Source organism: Nansenia antarctica (genome assembly GCF_963989245.1).
Source record: "Nansenia antarctica genome assembly, chromosome: 20".
Taxonomy (NCBI): domain Eukaryota; kingdom Metazoa; phylum Chordata; class Actinopteri; order Argentiniformes; family Microstomatidae; genus Nansenia; species Nansenia antarctica.
In genome coordinates, this window is record NC_137693.1 from 855,339 (window position 1) to 870,078 (window position 14,740).

A 14,740-nucleotide genomic window follows, 5' to 3' on the forward strand; every position below is an offset into this window, starting at 1 on the left:
AGCTCTGATCGACTCGGGGTTGGTCTCTACGTGTTCAGGAGACCCAGGCGCATAAAGCAAACCTGGCTCATGTCTCTATCACAAGCACAGCCCGAGCTATGCGCGACTGACGCGAAGGGGAGCAGAATATGGCCGGGGACTTTTTGATGGGTAAAACATGTTACCTAATAGATATCACCATGAAACTTCCCCAGTTGATTACTTACATTGAGACAATCATTTTTTGTATTACAAGTTTTCAGAAATGTTCTGTTTAAATATGCAAATGATGTATTATCTACTTAAAATATGAGTTAATTTGCATATCTTTAAAGAACATTTGGACCACAGATTGGATAAAGACAGTAATTAATTACTATACATCCCTAGATTATTATTTGATGTGATAGACCTTGTTGGACCTTGTTGTTGGTAGTTTAATACCTTATCCTCTCTTAAAGTATGGACTGCTGTCATTTAAAATGTGTGTTAGCCTACGTTCTGTACGGGAGTGGACCCGAATGCAGGACACTGAGGCGGAGGCAGATGAACAGTTACATTTATTTAGCCCACAAGGCAGTGAAAGCTGTAGGTGTATGGAGTCCGGTGGTAGGTGTGGTCCAAAATTGGGAGATGTTTTCTGATTTCTGCCGCCCTCAACAAAGTTCTCCATAAGTCCAGGTTTTGGGGTGACACCAGGTTTGAGTTGGAGTCATCATCAGAGCAGTGGATGATGCTGTCCATGATCAGAGCAGTGGGTGATGCTGTCCATGATCAGAGCAGTGGATGATGCTGTCCATGATCAGAGCAGTGGGTGATGCTGTCCATGACAGAGCAGTGGATGATGCTGTCCATCATCAGAGCAGTGGATGATGCTGTCCATCATCAGAGCAGTGGATGATGCTGTCCATGATCAGAGCAGTGGATGATGCTGTCCATGATCAGAGCAGTGGATGATGCTGTCCATGACAGAGCAGTGGATGATGCTGTCCATCATCAGAGCAGTGGATGATGCTGTCCATCATCAGAGCAGTGGATGATGCTGTCCATGATCAGAGCAGTGGATGATGCTGTCCATGATCAGAGCAGTGGATGATGCTGTCCATCATCAGAGCAGTGGATGATGCTGTCCATGACAGAGCAGTGGATGATGCTGTCCATGATCAGAGCAGTGGATGATGCTGTCCATCATCAGAGCAGTGGATGATGCTGTCCATGATCAGAGCAGTGGATGATGCTGTCCATGATCAGAGCAGTGGATGATGCTGTCCATCATCAGAGCAGTGGATGATGCTGTCCATGCCGCTTTCTTGGCAGGTTGCTGCTGCATTCACCTGAAGTTGGATCCATCATTAGACTTAATAATAATAATAATAATTAATTTAATTTATATAGCGCTTTTCCAGGGCTCAAAGACGCTGACAATATAGGACACACATGGGGAGACACAAAAAACAACAAGCAACCACAACAAGTAACATGGAACAGAGAGTCAGCGAACGGGGAGGGGGGGGTGGTGTAGAGTCCGGTGTTGATGTTGCTGTTGGTGTTGATGTTGATGTTGGTGTTGATCATAACTTACACTTACTGCTGATGATGTGGGTCTCTGAAATAGAGGAATACATCTAGTTTGACATTAAATTACCAACCTTATTCTAAACTAAAATATTGTCAGGGTGCAGTAATTGGGGCAGATCTCATTACAACAGAGGGGCTACAAACAAGGAATCTTCTGTAAATTTAATGTAAATTAAGTTACATTAATATTACTACAATATAAAACCCTGTCTCAAGCCTGGGTACACAACAGGCTACTTTGCTAGTTTAGCTAGCTAACTAAAGTGTTATTAACTATAATAATAATGCATTTTATTTGTATTGCACTTTTCATTCAAAAGAATCTCAAAATAAATCACAAAAATGAACACAGTTCAACAGTCAAAGGCCTGTCTTAAAAGAGTCCAGGCTCTGTACTGCCCTTAGCTGGCTAGGAAGGCTGTTCCACAGGCTCTGTACTGCCCTTAGCTGGCTAGGAAGGCTGTTCCACAGGCTCTGTACTGCCCTTAGCTGGCTAGGAAGGCTGTTCCACAGGCTCTGTACTGCCCTTAGCTGGCTAGGAAGGCTGTTCCACAGGCTCTGTACTGCCCTTAGCTGGCTAGGAAGGCTGTTCCACAGGCTCTGTACTGCCCTTAGCTGGCTAGGAAGGCTGTTCCACAGGCACGGCGGAGCCGAACAGAAGGCTCGGTCCCCCATGGTGCGGAGCCTGGTATTGGGGACCTGGAGGACCAAACTGTTTGAAGACCTGAGGGTGCGGGTGGAGGTTTGTGGAGTGATGAGTTCTTGTAGATAGGGAGGTGCGTGTCCGTTGATGCATTTGTGGATGAGAAGAAGGACTTTGTAGTCAACCCTGAATGAGACAGGGAGCCAGTGTAGTGAGTGTAGAACGGGGGTTATGTGCTTGTATTTGTGGACTCTCATCAGGATCCTGGCAGCGCTGTTCTGGATGTATGGCAGCTTCTGTATGCTTTTGCCAGGAATCCCGATGAAGAGCGGATTGCAGTAGTCAAAGGCATGGACAAGTTCTCTGCATCTGACAGGGTTAGAGTGGGACGGAGTTTGGAAATATTTCTGAGATGATAGAAGGAGGTTTTGCACAGGTGTTTTATATGGTCACTGAAGGTCAGGTGAGGGTCAAACCTAACCCCCAGATTTGAGACTGAGGAGGAGAAGGGGATGACTTGACCCTCGAAGGGGAGCTGTGATATGGGCGAAGACTGAACCTGGTGTGGGGTGCCAACAAGAAGAGCTTCGGATTTGTTACTGTTTAACTGAAGGAAGTTGTTGTTCATCCATGCCTTTATCTCCTCAAGACAGGTGGTGAGACATGACATGGCTGCAGAGGGGCTTGGGGCAGTTTTAATGTAGAGCTGTGTGTCATCAGCATAACAATGGAAAGACATCCCATATCTGGTGATGACACGACCGAGGGGGAGCATGTAGGTGATGAAGAGGATGGGGCCGAGAACCGACCCCTGTGGAACACCACAGGTAACAGGGAGAAGTCTGGACTTGCATCCTCCCAGTGAGACGTATTCAGTCCTGCCAGAGAGATAGGACTGAAACCACTTCAGTGCAGAGTCTGAGAGTCCAATGGTGGTGTAGAGGCGCTCTAGGAGGATAGTGTGATCCACCATGTCAAATGCTGCTGTCAGGTCCAGGAGGATGTCATTAGCAGTTCATTCGTCACCCTTAGCATAGCCGTTTCTATACTGTGGGCTGAGCGAAAGCCTGACTGAAATCTTTCAAACAGGTTGTTGTGTTTGAGGTGATCCTGGAGTTGGGAAGCAACTTCCTTCACTAGCACCTTGGACAGGAAGGCAAGGTTGGTGTATGACTTGAGCAGAGCAGTGGGAATGGGGTCCAGGGCGCAAGTGCATGATTTCATTCCTCTAAGGATTTCCATAATGTGGCTCTGTTGAACCTCTGTGAAACATGGGAGAGATGGCAAACTCCCAGGCGAGGGGTTGGTAGCAGAGGGAGACAGAGAGGAAGAGCTGGGCATCAGAGAGCGAATGTTGTTGACCTTGGATCTGAAAAAGTCAATGAAGCTGTTACATCGCTGCTCTGTAGCCTCAGTAGTGGGAGATGGTTGTGGCTTCAGGAGATGATTTATGGTAGAAAAAACTAGCTAGCTAGTTATAATAATAATAATAATAATAATAATAATAACTTGCATTTATATAGCACCTTTCAGGGAACCCAAGGTCGCTTCGTTATCTAACCAGCTATACATTACCACTAACTCTAAACTAGCTTGCTAGCTAAAGTTACCTGAGGTAACTTACCTCTAAATATGGATCTGGCTGGGGCTAAGTTAATTTATTTGAGGAGGTAAACACACACTTTATTTGTTTTAAGCACTTTGTTTTAGATTTTTATTCTGGAAAACTATGTAAATTAATGCATATTGTAAGTAGATAATGTATCATTTAAACATACAAATTCAGAAAACAATAAATGTACCCATCCATGGGTTTGACCTTTCATCTGACTCCGCCTCAGTGTCCTGCATTCGGGTCCACAAGTCCCCTGCCATATTTTGCTCCCCTTCACGTCAGTCGCGCATAGCTCGGGCTGTGCTTGTGATAGAGACATGAGCCAGGTTATTTATGCGCCTGGGTCTCCTGAACACGTAGAGACCAACCCCGAGTCGATCAGAGCTTCCTACGCTGAGCTATGGTAACTTTCCCGCACCTACCGCACAATACCTCCGGAAAACCGCAAAAAGTAGGCATTCATCGGTAGGGGGTAGGTGCGGGAAAGTTACCATAGCTCATCGTAGGAATCATTGATCGACTCGGGGTTGGTCTCTACGTGTTTAGGAGACTCAGGCGCATAAAGAACATGAAAAGGCTCATGTCTCTATCACAACCACACCACAGCTAGGCGCGAATCATGCGAAGGGGAGCAGGATATGGCAGGGGACTTTTCTAGGCAAAACTCGGGTTTTGAAAAAAGCACTCCGTACCTTTACGAGGTGATAACTACTAATAAGCTGCCAATCCAAAAGGTCTATCATATCAAAACATAATCTAGGGATGTATAGGAATAAGAAAATCACATCTAGGATTTGCCCAGAATTTGGTAGTGAAATGTTCAATTTGGGGGTTTGGCCCAAGGACTACATCTGGAATGGACAGGAGCCCCGAATGCTTGTTTCTAGCTTGAAATGCAGTTTTCTACCAGCAGAGGGCGTTGTCTGCCGGTCGGTAGCCTGTAGAACTGCTGCTTCTGAGGCCGCGTTCAAAAATTCGCTCTGAGAACGTCGGAGCGTCCACGTGACTGCCTCTCGTCCAATCAAATCACTTGGTTTCCATAGTGACGTCGAACCCGCTGTGCGTTCCGACGAATTTACGAACGTGGCCTCCGTAACCGGCGCCGGGAGACTCAGTGTCAATGTAAATGTCGTGTAGATGATGATGCGCAATATGGATGAAGATTATTTTTTCCCAAATATAAGCACAAGGTGATTTGATGTCAGTGTCTTGTCGTCATTTTGTGGAATGCACTGCCAGTTTACATTAGAGATGCAACCTCAGCAGCATATATGTTCAAGTCAAGACTAAAAACCCATCTTTTTAATATTGCCTTTAAATGACTAAGTAATTAAATTAAGATTATAAAAACCCATCCTTTTAAAATTGCATCTAAATTACAAAATAATTAAATTAAGATCATACAATGATTAAAGCACTTTGAGCTGCAACGTTTGCAGGAAAGCTCTATACAAATAAAGTTATTATTATTATTATTATTATTATTTACTGTTCACCTTAAGTGGGGTACAGGGGATTCCAGGAGGGGTACATATACTAATAATAATAATAGTGGGGGATAGTGAGTTGGACTGCTGATCAGAAGGTCATGAGTTCAAGAAACACCACCACTAGTGTGCCCTTTAGTAAGACCTGGGAACACCACCACTAGTTTGCCCTTGAGTAAGGCACTTATCCCTGAGTTACTCCAGGGAGACTGTCCCAGTAATCTCTAATTGTAATTGTCGCTTTGGATTAAAAGTGTCTGCTAAATGGTTAATTATGTAATTAGTGTAGAATCAACAAGAGACATTCAGACACGTTAGTGACAGATCGTTTTTTTAATAAAACAAGGAAGAAATGCATCAACAGTTCCACATGTTGAATGGACTGACATAGGTCATACATGGATCATACATAGATCATACATGGATCATACATTGGTCATACATGGATCACAAATAGTTATGATAGATGCGTCGTCGTCTGGATCAGAGCCTTGGGGTACGAGGAGGTCGGAGGTCAGACAACTGTCCTCCATCTTGGGGACCAACATTCCAAAGCTGTTGTCATGGATCCTGTTGTCATGGATCCTGTGGTGAGTTAACTAAACTGTGCATCTCTAATTCTCTGGTCTAGCTGTGTGTCTATGTCTATGTGTGTGTGTATGTGTGTATGGCTGTGTGTCTATGTGTGTGTGTGTGTCTGTATTTGTGTGTCTGTGTGTGTCTATGTGTCTATGGTTGTGTGTCTAGCCTTTTTGATCATAGATAGTAGTAGTAGTAGTCTTTACAGGTGTGTGTCTGTCTAGGTGTGTGTGTCTGTCTCGGTGTGTGTGTCTATCTAGGTGTGTGTGTGTCCGTCCGTCCAGGTGTATCTCTCTCTAGGTGTGCGTCTGTCTACATTCCGGCCTGGGAGCGTTGGCCCCTCCCCCTTCCCCTCCCCCCACCCCTATCCCCGTCACGCCGGTGATCCAGTCGAAATAGCGCGACACGCGCGTGTACACGCCGAACTTGCCCTCCTTGGCACACTCCTCCCCCCAGCTGACCACGCCCGTCAGGAACCAGGTGTCGTGGTAGCGCGTGGCGTGCGGGCCGCCGCTGTCCCCCTGGCACGAGTCCTTCTGCTGGCTGCGGTAGCCGGCGCAGAACATGAACCGCGACACCCGCTGGCTGGTGCTACCTTTGCACTCGGTGCGCTCCACGTACGGAACCTCCAGCCTCTGCAGGGTTGACGCCTGGGGACCCTGGGGAGGGAAGGGGAGGTCAGGGGAGGTAAGGGGAGGGGAGGGGAGGGGAGGGGAGGGGAGGGAAGGGGAGGGAAGGGAAGGGGAGGGGAGGGGAGGGGAGGTAAGGGGAGGGGAGGGGAGGGAAGGGAAGGGGAGGGGAGGGGAGGGGAGGGAAGGGGAGGGGAGGGGAGGGAAGGGGAGGGAAGGGAAGGGGAGGGGAGGGGAGGGGAGGTAAGGGGAGGGGAGGGGAGGGAAGGGAAGGGGAGGGGAGGGGAGGGGAGGGAAGGGGAGGTCAGGGGAGGGGAGGGGAGGGAAGGGAAGGGGAGGGGAGGTAAGCCGACTAGGACGTCCAGATGACGTCTTTCTAGGACGTCCAGATGACGTCTTGTAGTCCATAAGACGTCCTAAAGACATCATCTGGACTCTTTGTTTACTGGGATATCACATTTACATACATGAGAAGGGGGCGGGGGGGATTGAATAAGTTTGTACTACTTCTCACTCCTTTTCGAATATGTGAAAAAAAGTTAAAGTTAAATGTGCAATAATTTATTTTTGCCCATTTTTTTTCCTTCTCTTTATTAGGTCACATGACACACACAGGTGTGTATGGTATAGTAATGGTAGTGTATGGTACCAACAGGTCACATGACACACACAGGTCACACAGGGTCACATGACCAGGACCTACCTGGAAGCGCAGGTTCCCCCAGCCGCTGACCACGGACCCCCCGCTGGGCGCGTTGCGGAGGAGGGTCTCTGTGAAGTCCCGGGGCCCCAGGCAGACGGGCAGGGCGTGGTCGCTCAGCTGCACGGGCGTGGACAGACGCAGCAGGGCGATGTCGTGGTTGTACTGGCTCTGGACCACGTTGTAGCAGGGGTGGGCGTGGCGCTCGGCCACCTCATGGTCGCTCTCAGTACCCTCGGTGTAGTGCAGGTTGTGTTCCCCTGTCGGGGGGGGGGAGGGGGAGGGGGGTGGAGGAGAGGGGGGTGGTGAAGGAGGGGGAGGGAGGGTGGTGTATGGTGTATGGTGTAGTAATGGTGTTGTATGGTGAAGTAACGTACCCACTCTGATGAAGAAGGATCCGGTCTTGCCCTCGTCCAGGCAGTGAGCAGCGGTCACCACCCACAGCTCGCTGAGCAGAGAACCTCCACAGAAGCTCTGCTTGCTCTGCTTGGACATCAGAGACACCTGGACACACACACACACACACACAACAGTGTTTGGCCTGATCACCAACAGAGATGAGACGGCCTACAGGAGAGAGGTCGGAGCACCTGGCTCAGTACAGCCAGGAGAACAACCTCTCTCTCTCTCCCTCTCTCTCCCTCTCTCTCTCCCTCTCTCTCTCTCCCTCTCTCTCTCCCTCTCCCTCTCTCTCCCTCTCTCTCCCTCTCTCTCTCTCTCCCTCTCTCTCCCTCTCTCTCTCTCTCCCTCTCTCTCCCTCTCTCTCTCTCTCTCTCTCTCTCTCGACACTGACAAGACCAAGGAGCTGCTGGTGGCCTTCAGGAGGAAAGGTCGGGAACAGGATCAGCCGTAGAGAGAGTCAGCAGCTTTAAGTTCCTCTGCGTCCACATCTCTGACGACCTCACCTGGGACGTGCATACCAAACATCATCTCTGACGACCTCACCTGGGACGTGCATACCAAACATCATCTCTGACGACCTCACCTGGGACGTGCATACCAAACATCATCTCTGACGACCTCACCTGGGACGTGCATACCAAACAGGTGGTGAGAAAGGCACAGCCGCGCCTCTTTCACCTGAGGCGGCTGAAGAAGTTTGGCGTGGGGGTCCAAGACCCTGCGGGCCTTATACAGAGGCACAACCGAGAGCATTCTGACTGGGTGCATCACTGCCTGGCACGGCAACAGCACTGCACTCAACCGCACAGCGCTACAGAGGGTGGTGCGGAGAACCAAGTGCATCAGTGGATGTGAGCTTCCCTCCATCCAGGATATACAGTCATGTGAAAAAGATTGGACACCCCATGAAAACCTTTGTCTTTTTCAACATATTTACACATATGGACATTTGATCTTCATGTTAACAATATTGAGAGATGGAGGTAAGGTAACTAAACAAATAAAACTGAAAAGAAACCTTTGAGTGAGGAAATGTGAGGAAAAAGTTAGGACACCCCCATATTTATTATTAGTTAAAATGCCTAAAATTAGAACCAAGTGCACCACATCAGGTGCAAATGATTAGAACATTGTTAGAGAGGATTTTGGAGGAGGCTGTCTTATTTAAACATTTGCTCTCGATTGTTGAAGTGAGTGGTGTCACCATGGAGAGATCAGAAGAGCTCTCTGAGGCCTTCTGAAAGAAGGTTGTAGATGTTGTCTGGGAAGGGATTTAAAAAGATCTCCAAACAATTAGAAATCATCCATTCCACTGTTCCACGTAATTCGTAATTTACAAGTGGAGGACATTTAAACAAACTGCCAACATGGCCAGGTCAGGCCATCCTAGCAAGTTCAGCCCAGGAGCCGACCACAAGATGCTTCAAGAAGTGTCCAACAATCCTAAAATGTCATCACGGGACCTACAGGTAGCTCTTGCCACAGTTGATGTCAAAGTTCATGCATCTACCATCAGAAAGAGACTGCACAAGTTTGACTTTCATGGGAGGTGTGCAAACCCCATCAGGGCAGGACTTAAGTTTCCCAGAGAACACCTAGACAAACACCAGGACGTCTGAAGCAAAGTGTTTTGGACAGATGAATCCAAAGTTTAATTATTTGGGCACAGTAACAGAAGACATGTTTGGTGCAAACCAAAGACAGCATTTGAGCACAAGAACCTCATACCAACTGTGAAGCATGGGGGTGGAAATGTCATGGTTTGGGGGTGGTTTGCTGCAGCAGGGCCTGGCCGGCTCGCCATCATAGAATCTACTATGAGTTCTTTATTGTCTCAGAGGGTGCTGGAGGACAATGTGAGACCATCTGTCTGAAAATGTAAGCTGAAGCGGATGTGGACCATGCAACATGACAATGACCCAAAACATTCCGGTAAATCCACCAAGGAATGGCAAGGAAAAGAAAGATATGGAGTTCTGTAATGGCCAAGTCAAAGCCCGGATCTTAACTATGAAGATATCTTACTATTGAAATGCTGTGGGGTGATTTGAAACGGGCTGTGCATGCATGCAAGACACACATTGAGGAGTGGGGAAAAACCTTCCCCCAATCGATGTCAGAGACTGGTAGACAGTTATAGGAATCGTCTAATTGAGGTTATTTCAGCCAACGGTTGCAACACCAGCTATTAGGGCTTAGAGAGTCCCTTTTTCCTCTGTAGGAATTGGCGTCTTTGTTCATTTTTCGTTAAATAAATGATAACAAAGTTACATTTGATTGTTTTTGATTCCATTACATCACCTTTATCTATAGATATTGTTTGAAAGCACACCACAGTCTGTTAGACCCAAACCACAGCCTGTTAGACCCCAGCCATCCCAACCACAGCCTGTTAGACCCCAGCCATCCCAACCACAGCCTGTTAGACCCCAGCCACCCCAACCACAGTCTGTTAGACCCCAGCCACCCCAACCACAGTCTGTTAGACCCCAGCCATCCCAACCACAGTCTGTTAGACCCCAGCCACCCCAACCACAGCCTGTTAGACCCCAGCCACCCCAACCACAGTCTGTTAGACCCCAGCCACCCCAACCACAGTCTGTTAGACCCCAGCCACCCCAACCACAGTCTGTTAGACCCCAGCCACCCCAACCACAGTCTGTTAGACCCCAGCCACCCCAACCACAGTCTGTTAGACCCCAGCCCCCCCAACCACAGTCTGTTAGACCCCAGCCACCCCAACCACAGCCTGTTAGACCCCAGCCACCCCAACCACAGTCTGTTAGACCCCAGCCACCCCAACCACAGTCTGTTAGACCCCAGCCACCCCAACCACAGTCTGTTAGACCCCAACCACATTCTGTTAGACCCCAGCCACCCCAACCACAGCCTGTTAGACACTCACACACACCCTTAGACACTCTCACACACACCCTCCCTCCCTCCCTCCCTCCCTCCCTCCTACCTGCCAGGGGATCTCTCCAGGTGTGACCTCGTTGCCCCCGACGATGCGATCGTCAGCCTTGACCTTCTGGCGTACGGGAGGCATGGTCGGGTGGAAGGCACCGCCCATAGAGAGACGGCAGCGGGGGGGGGAGGTGGCGGGGGGGGGCCCTGGGGCTGAGAGAGGGGGGGAGGTGGAGGTGGAGGTGTTATAGGAGGTGGAGGAGGAGGTGGAGGAGGTGTTATAGGAGGTGGAGGAGGTGTTGGAGGAGGTGGAGGTGGAGGAGGTGTTATAGGAGGAGGAGGTGGAGGAGGTGTTGGAGGAGGTGGAGTTATAGTAGGAGGAGCCCTCCTGTCCTTTCTCCACAGGGGGGATGGGCAGGGACCGGGAGTCCAGCGTGTCCTTCACAGACTTGCCCAGACGGCCACAGGGGTAGCTGCCTGAAACACACACACCCACACACACACACACACACGTAAGTACGTACGCACACACACAGACACACACACACACACATACGTACGTACACACACACACACACACACACACACACATACGTACGTACGCACACACACACACACACACACACACACACACACACATACGTACGCACACACACACACACACACACACACACACACACACACACACAACATAGAGATATGCACATGTTACTTCAGACAGGAAGGCAGACAGACAGACAGACAGACAGACAGGCAGACAGACAGAGACAGGCAGGCAGACAGGTAGACAAACAGACAGACAAGCAGACAGACAGACAGACAGACAGACAGACAAGCAGACAGACAGACAGACAGACAGACAGGCAGGCAGACAGACAGACAGACAAGCAGACAGACAGACAGACAGACAGGCAGGCAGGAAGGCAGACAGACAGACAGACAGGCAGACAGACAGGCAGACAGACAGACAGACAGACAAGCAGACAGGCAGACAGACAGACAGGCAGACAGGCAGACAGACAGACAGACAAGCAGACAGACAGACAAGCAGACAGACAGACAGACAGACAGACAGGCAGACAGACAGGCAGGCAGACAGACAGACAGACAGACAGACAGGCAGGCAGACAAACAGACAGACAGACAGACAGACAGACAGGCAGGCAGACAGACAGACAGGCAGACAGGCAGACAGACAGGCAGACAGACAGACAGACAGGCAGGCAGACAGGCAGACAGGCAGGCAGACAGACAGACAGACAGGTACCGAGGGGGTTGCAGGTCCTCTGGTCTCCATCCAGCTGGTATCCTGCAGCACAGTCACACACTGCATGCTGGGTAATGGAGTCCACCAAGCAGAACTGAGAGCAGCCGCCGTTGTTGATGTCACATTGTCTGGCCATCTCTGGGGGGGGGGGGGGGGGAGAGAGAGGGGGAGGAGTGGAGAGAGAGAGAGAGATGGAGGGGGAGAGAGAGGGGGAGTGGAGAGAGAGAGAGAGGGGAGAGATGGAGGGGGAGAGAGAGAGGGGGGGTAGAGATGGAGGGGGAGAGAGAGGGGTTAGAGAGAGGGGGAGTGGAGAGAGAGAGAGAGAAGGTAGAGAGAGGGGGAGTGGAGAGAGGGGGGAGAGAGAGAGAGAGAGGGGAGAGATGGAGGGGGAGAGAGAGAGGGGGTAGAGATGGAGGGGGAGAGAGGGGGGGAGTGGAGAGAGAGGGAGAGAGAGAGAGAGAGAGGGGAGAGATGGAGAGAGAGAGAGAGAGAGGGGGTAGAGATGGAGGGGGAGAGAGAGAGAGAGAGAGAGGGGAGAGAGAGAGGGGAGAGAGAGAGAGAGATGGAGGGGTAGAGAGAGGGGGGAGAGAGAGAGAGCGAGAGAGGGGGAGAGATGGAGAGGAGAGATGGAGGGGGAGAGAGAGGGGTTAGAGTGAGGGGGAGTGGAGAGAGAGAGAGAGAGGGGGGGTAGAGATAGATAGATAGATAGACTTTATTTGTCATTGCTACAGTACAGGTACCAAACAACGAAATTTAGGAGGGGAGGCTCCCCTGGTGTTTAGGAGAGGAAAAAGAAACACATTTTGGAAAAAGCATAGATGCATAAAATCACAAGAAGGTAAGGAGCTGGTTTACATCAATAGAGGCTATGTACACAATCCACTGTACTATACTGCACAGATAGTCAACTAGGGTTGTCATATTTCACAAGAAAGTATTTTTTCACATTTTTTTAAAGTGTCACAGTTTGCAGGCTTGAAAATGTACATGTTTGTGCCTCAGCACTAGCTGCCATACAATCCGTCCGGACTGTCCTGGGCCCAGAACTTAGGCCTTTTCTGTGTTCAGGGCCTGGACGGCCCTGTGGTAGAAGCTGTCCTTCAGTCTGTTTGTCTTAGCGGCCGGGGTCCTGTACCTCCTGTTCGAGGGCAGCTTGACAAAGTGTACGTGCCCAGGGTGGGTCGGGTCCTTGGAGATCTTGGAGGCCCTCCTGAGACAGCGTGTTTTGTACAGCTCCTCCGGAGAGGGGAGGGGGGCGCCGGTGATCTTCTGTGCTGTTCTCACGACTCTCTGTAGCGCGTTTCTCTCCGCTGCCGTGCAGCTGTGGTACCAGTTGGAGATGCCGAAGGTGAGGATACTCTCCACTGCGCCGTGGTAGAAGGCCACCAGCATCTCCTTCTTGCTGTGTTGTTTCTTGAGGCATCTCAGGGTGTATAGCCGCTGTTGTGCCCTCTTGATGGTGCCTTTAGTGTTGTCCTTCCAGGCCAGGTCATCCCGCATGTTGTGTCCCAGGAATCGGAGGTTTGAGACTATCTCCACGCTCTCTCCGTCGATGAGCAGGGGCAGGATCTCGGACTTTTTCCTCCTGAAGTCTACGATGAATTCCTGGGTCTTTGACTTGTTTAGCAGCAGGTTGTTAACCTTGCACAGCTTGCTCAATTGCTCTACCTCATCCCTGTACGCCGCGGTCGGTCAGGAAGTCCTTGATCCACGCACATATAGAGTGTGATAGACCCAGGTCTAGTAGTTTGGTCACTAGCCTGTCTGGAAGGATGGTGTTAAAGGCGGAGCTGAAGTCCACGAAGAGCAGTCTCGCGTAGCTGTTTCCCCTCTCCAGGTGGGATAGAGTGGCGTGGAGAGTCGTCGCTATGGCGTCCTCTGTGGACCTGTGGGCTCTGTAGGCGAACTGGTATGGATCCAGGTTGGGCGGGAGGCGTGTGAGTATGTGGGCCCGGACTAGTTTCTCGAAGCACTTCATGATGATTGGTGTGAGTGCCACCATCAGATGGAGGGGTTAGAGAGAGGGGGAGTGGAGAGACAGAGAGAGAGAGAGAGGGGAGAGATGGAGGGGGAGAGAGAGGGGGAGTGGAGAGAGAGAAAGTCTCACAGTCCTTATCTATCTCACACTTCTCACCTATCTCACAGTTCTTGCCGTTGAACTGCGGGAGGCAGTAGCAGAGGTAGGCGCTCATCTCATCCTTACAATGACCCCCGTTCTGACACGGAGACGATTCACACTGGTCCCCGTCTAGAGAGAGAGGGAGAGGGAGAGAGAGAGAGAGAGAGAGAGAGAGGGAGAGAGAGAGAGACACACACTGGTCAGAGAGAGAGAGAGAGAGTGAGAGAGAGAGAGAGAGAGGGAGAGAGAGAGAGACACACACTGGTCAGAGAGAGAGAGAGTGAGAGAGAGAGGGAGAGAGAGGGAGAGAGAGACAGAGGGAGAGAGAGAGACAGATGGAGAGAGAGACAGAGAGAGAGACAGATGGAGAGAGAGATGGACAGACAGACAGACAGACATACAGTATATGACACTTACCAATATATTTTTTCCAAAACTCCATCTAGAGAGAGAGAGAGAGAGGGAGAGAGAGAGAGAGAGAGAGACAGAGAGAGAGAGAGAGAGACAGAGAGAGAGAGAGAGACAGAGAGAGAGAGAGACAGAGAGAGAGAGAGACAGAGAGAGACAGAGAGACAGAGAGAGAGAGAGAGAGAGACAGAGAGAGAGAGAGAGACACAGAGAGAGAGAGAGACAGAGAGAGAGAGAGAGAGAGACAGAGAGAGAGAGAGAGACAGAGTGAGACAGAGAGAGAGAGAGAGAGAGACAGAGAGAGAGAGAGAGAGACAGAGAGAGAGAGAGAGAGAGAGAGAGAGGGAGGGAGATAAACACAAAGACAAGACAAGGCCATGAGCAGAGGGACTTGATTTGTGCATGTGTGTGTGTGTGTGCGCGCCCA

At 50.2% G+C, this 14,740-nt stretch overlaps 1 protein-coding gene across 2 annotated transcripts in view; it reads right to left on the reverse strand.

The window, feature by feature from the left end:
- Window positions 1-6,067: 6,067 nt before the first annotated feature.
- Window positions 6,068-14,740, reverse strand: part of f9b (coagulation factor IXb) — a 12,560-nt gene continuing 3,887 nt past the window's right edge. For both annotated transcript variants that reach the window (XM_080549369.1, XM_080549370.1), the window contains 7 exons: window positions 14,323-14,347; window positions 13,921-14,034; window positions 11,787-11,924; window positions 10,578-10,996; window positions 7,588-7,714; window positions 7,214-7,470; window positions 6,068-6,540 (listed from right to left, as the gene is read on the reverse strand). In XM_080549369.1, coding sequence (XP_080405495.1) covers window positions 6,178-6,540; window positions 7,214-7,470; window positions 7,588-7,714; window positions 10,578-10,996; window positions 11,787-11,924; window positions 13,921-14,034; window positions 14,323-14,347 — 1,443 coding nt within the window. In that variant the 3' untranslated portion in view covers window positions 6,068-6,177. The remainder of the gene's footprint in view (window positions 6,541-7,213; window positions 7,471-7,587; window positions 7,715-10,577; window positions 10,997-11,786; window positions 11,925-13,920; window positions 14,035-14,322; window positions 14,348-14,740) is intronic.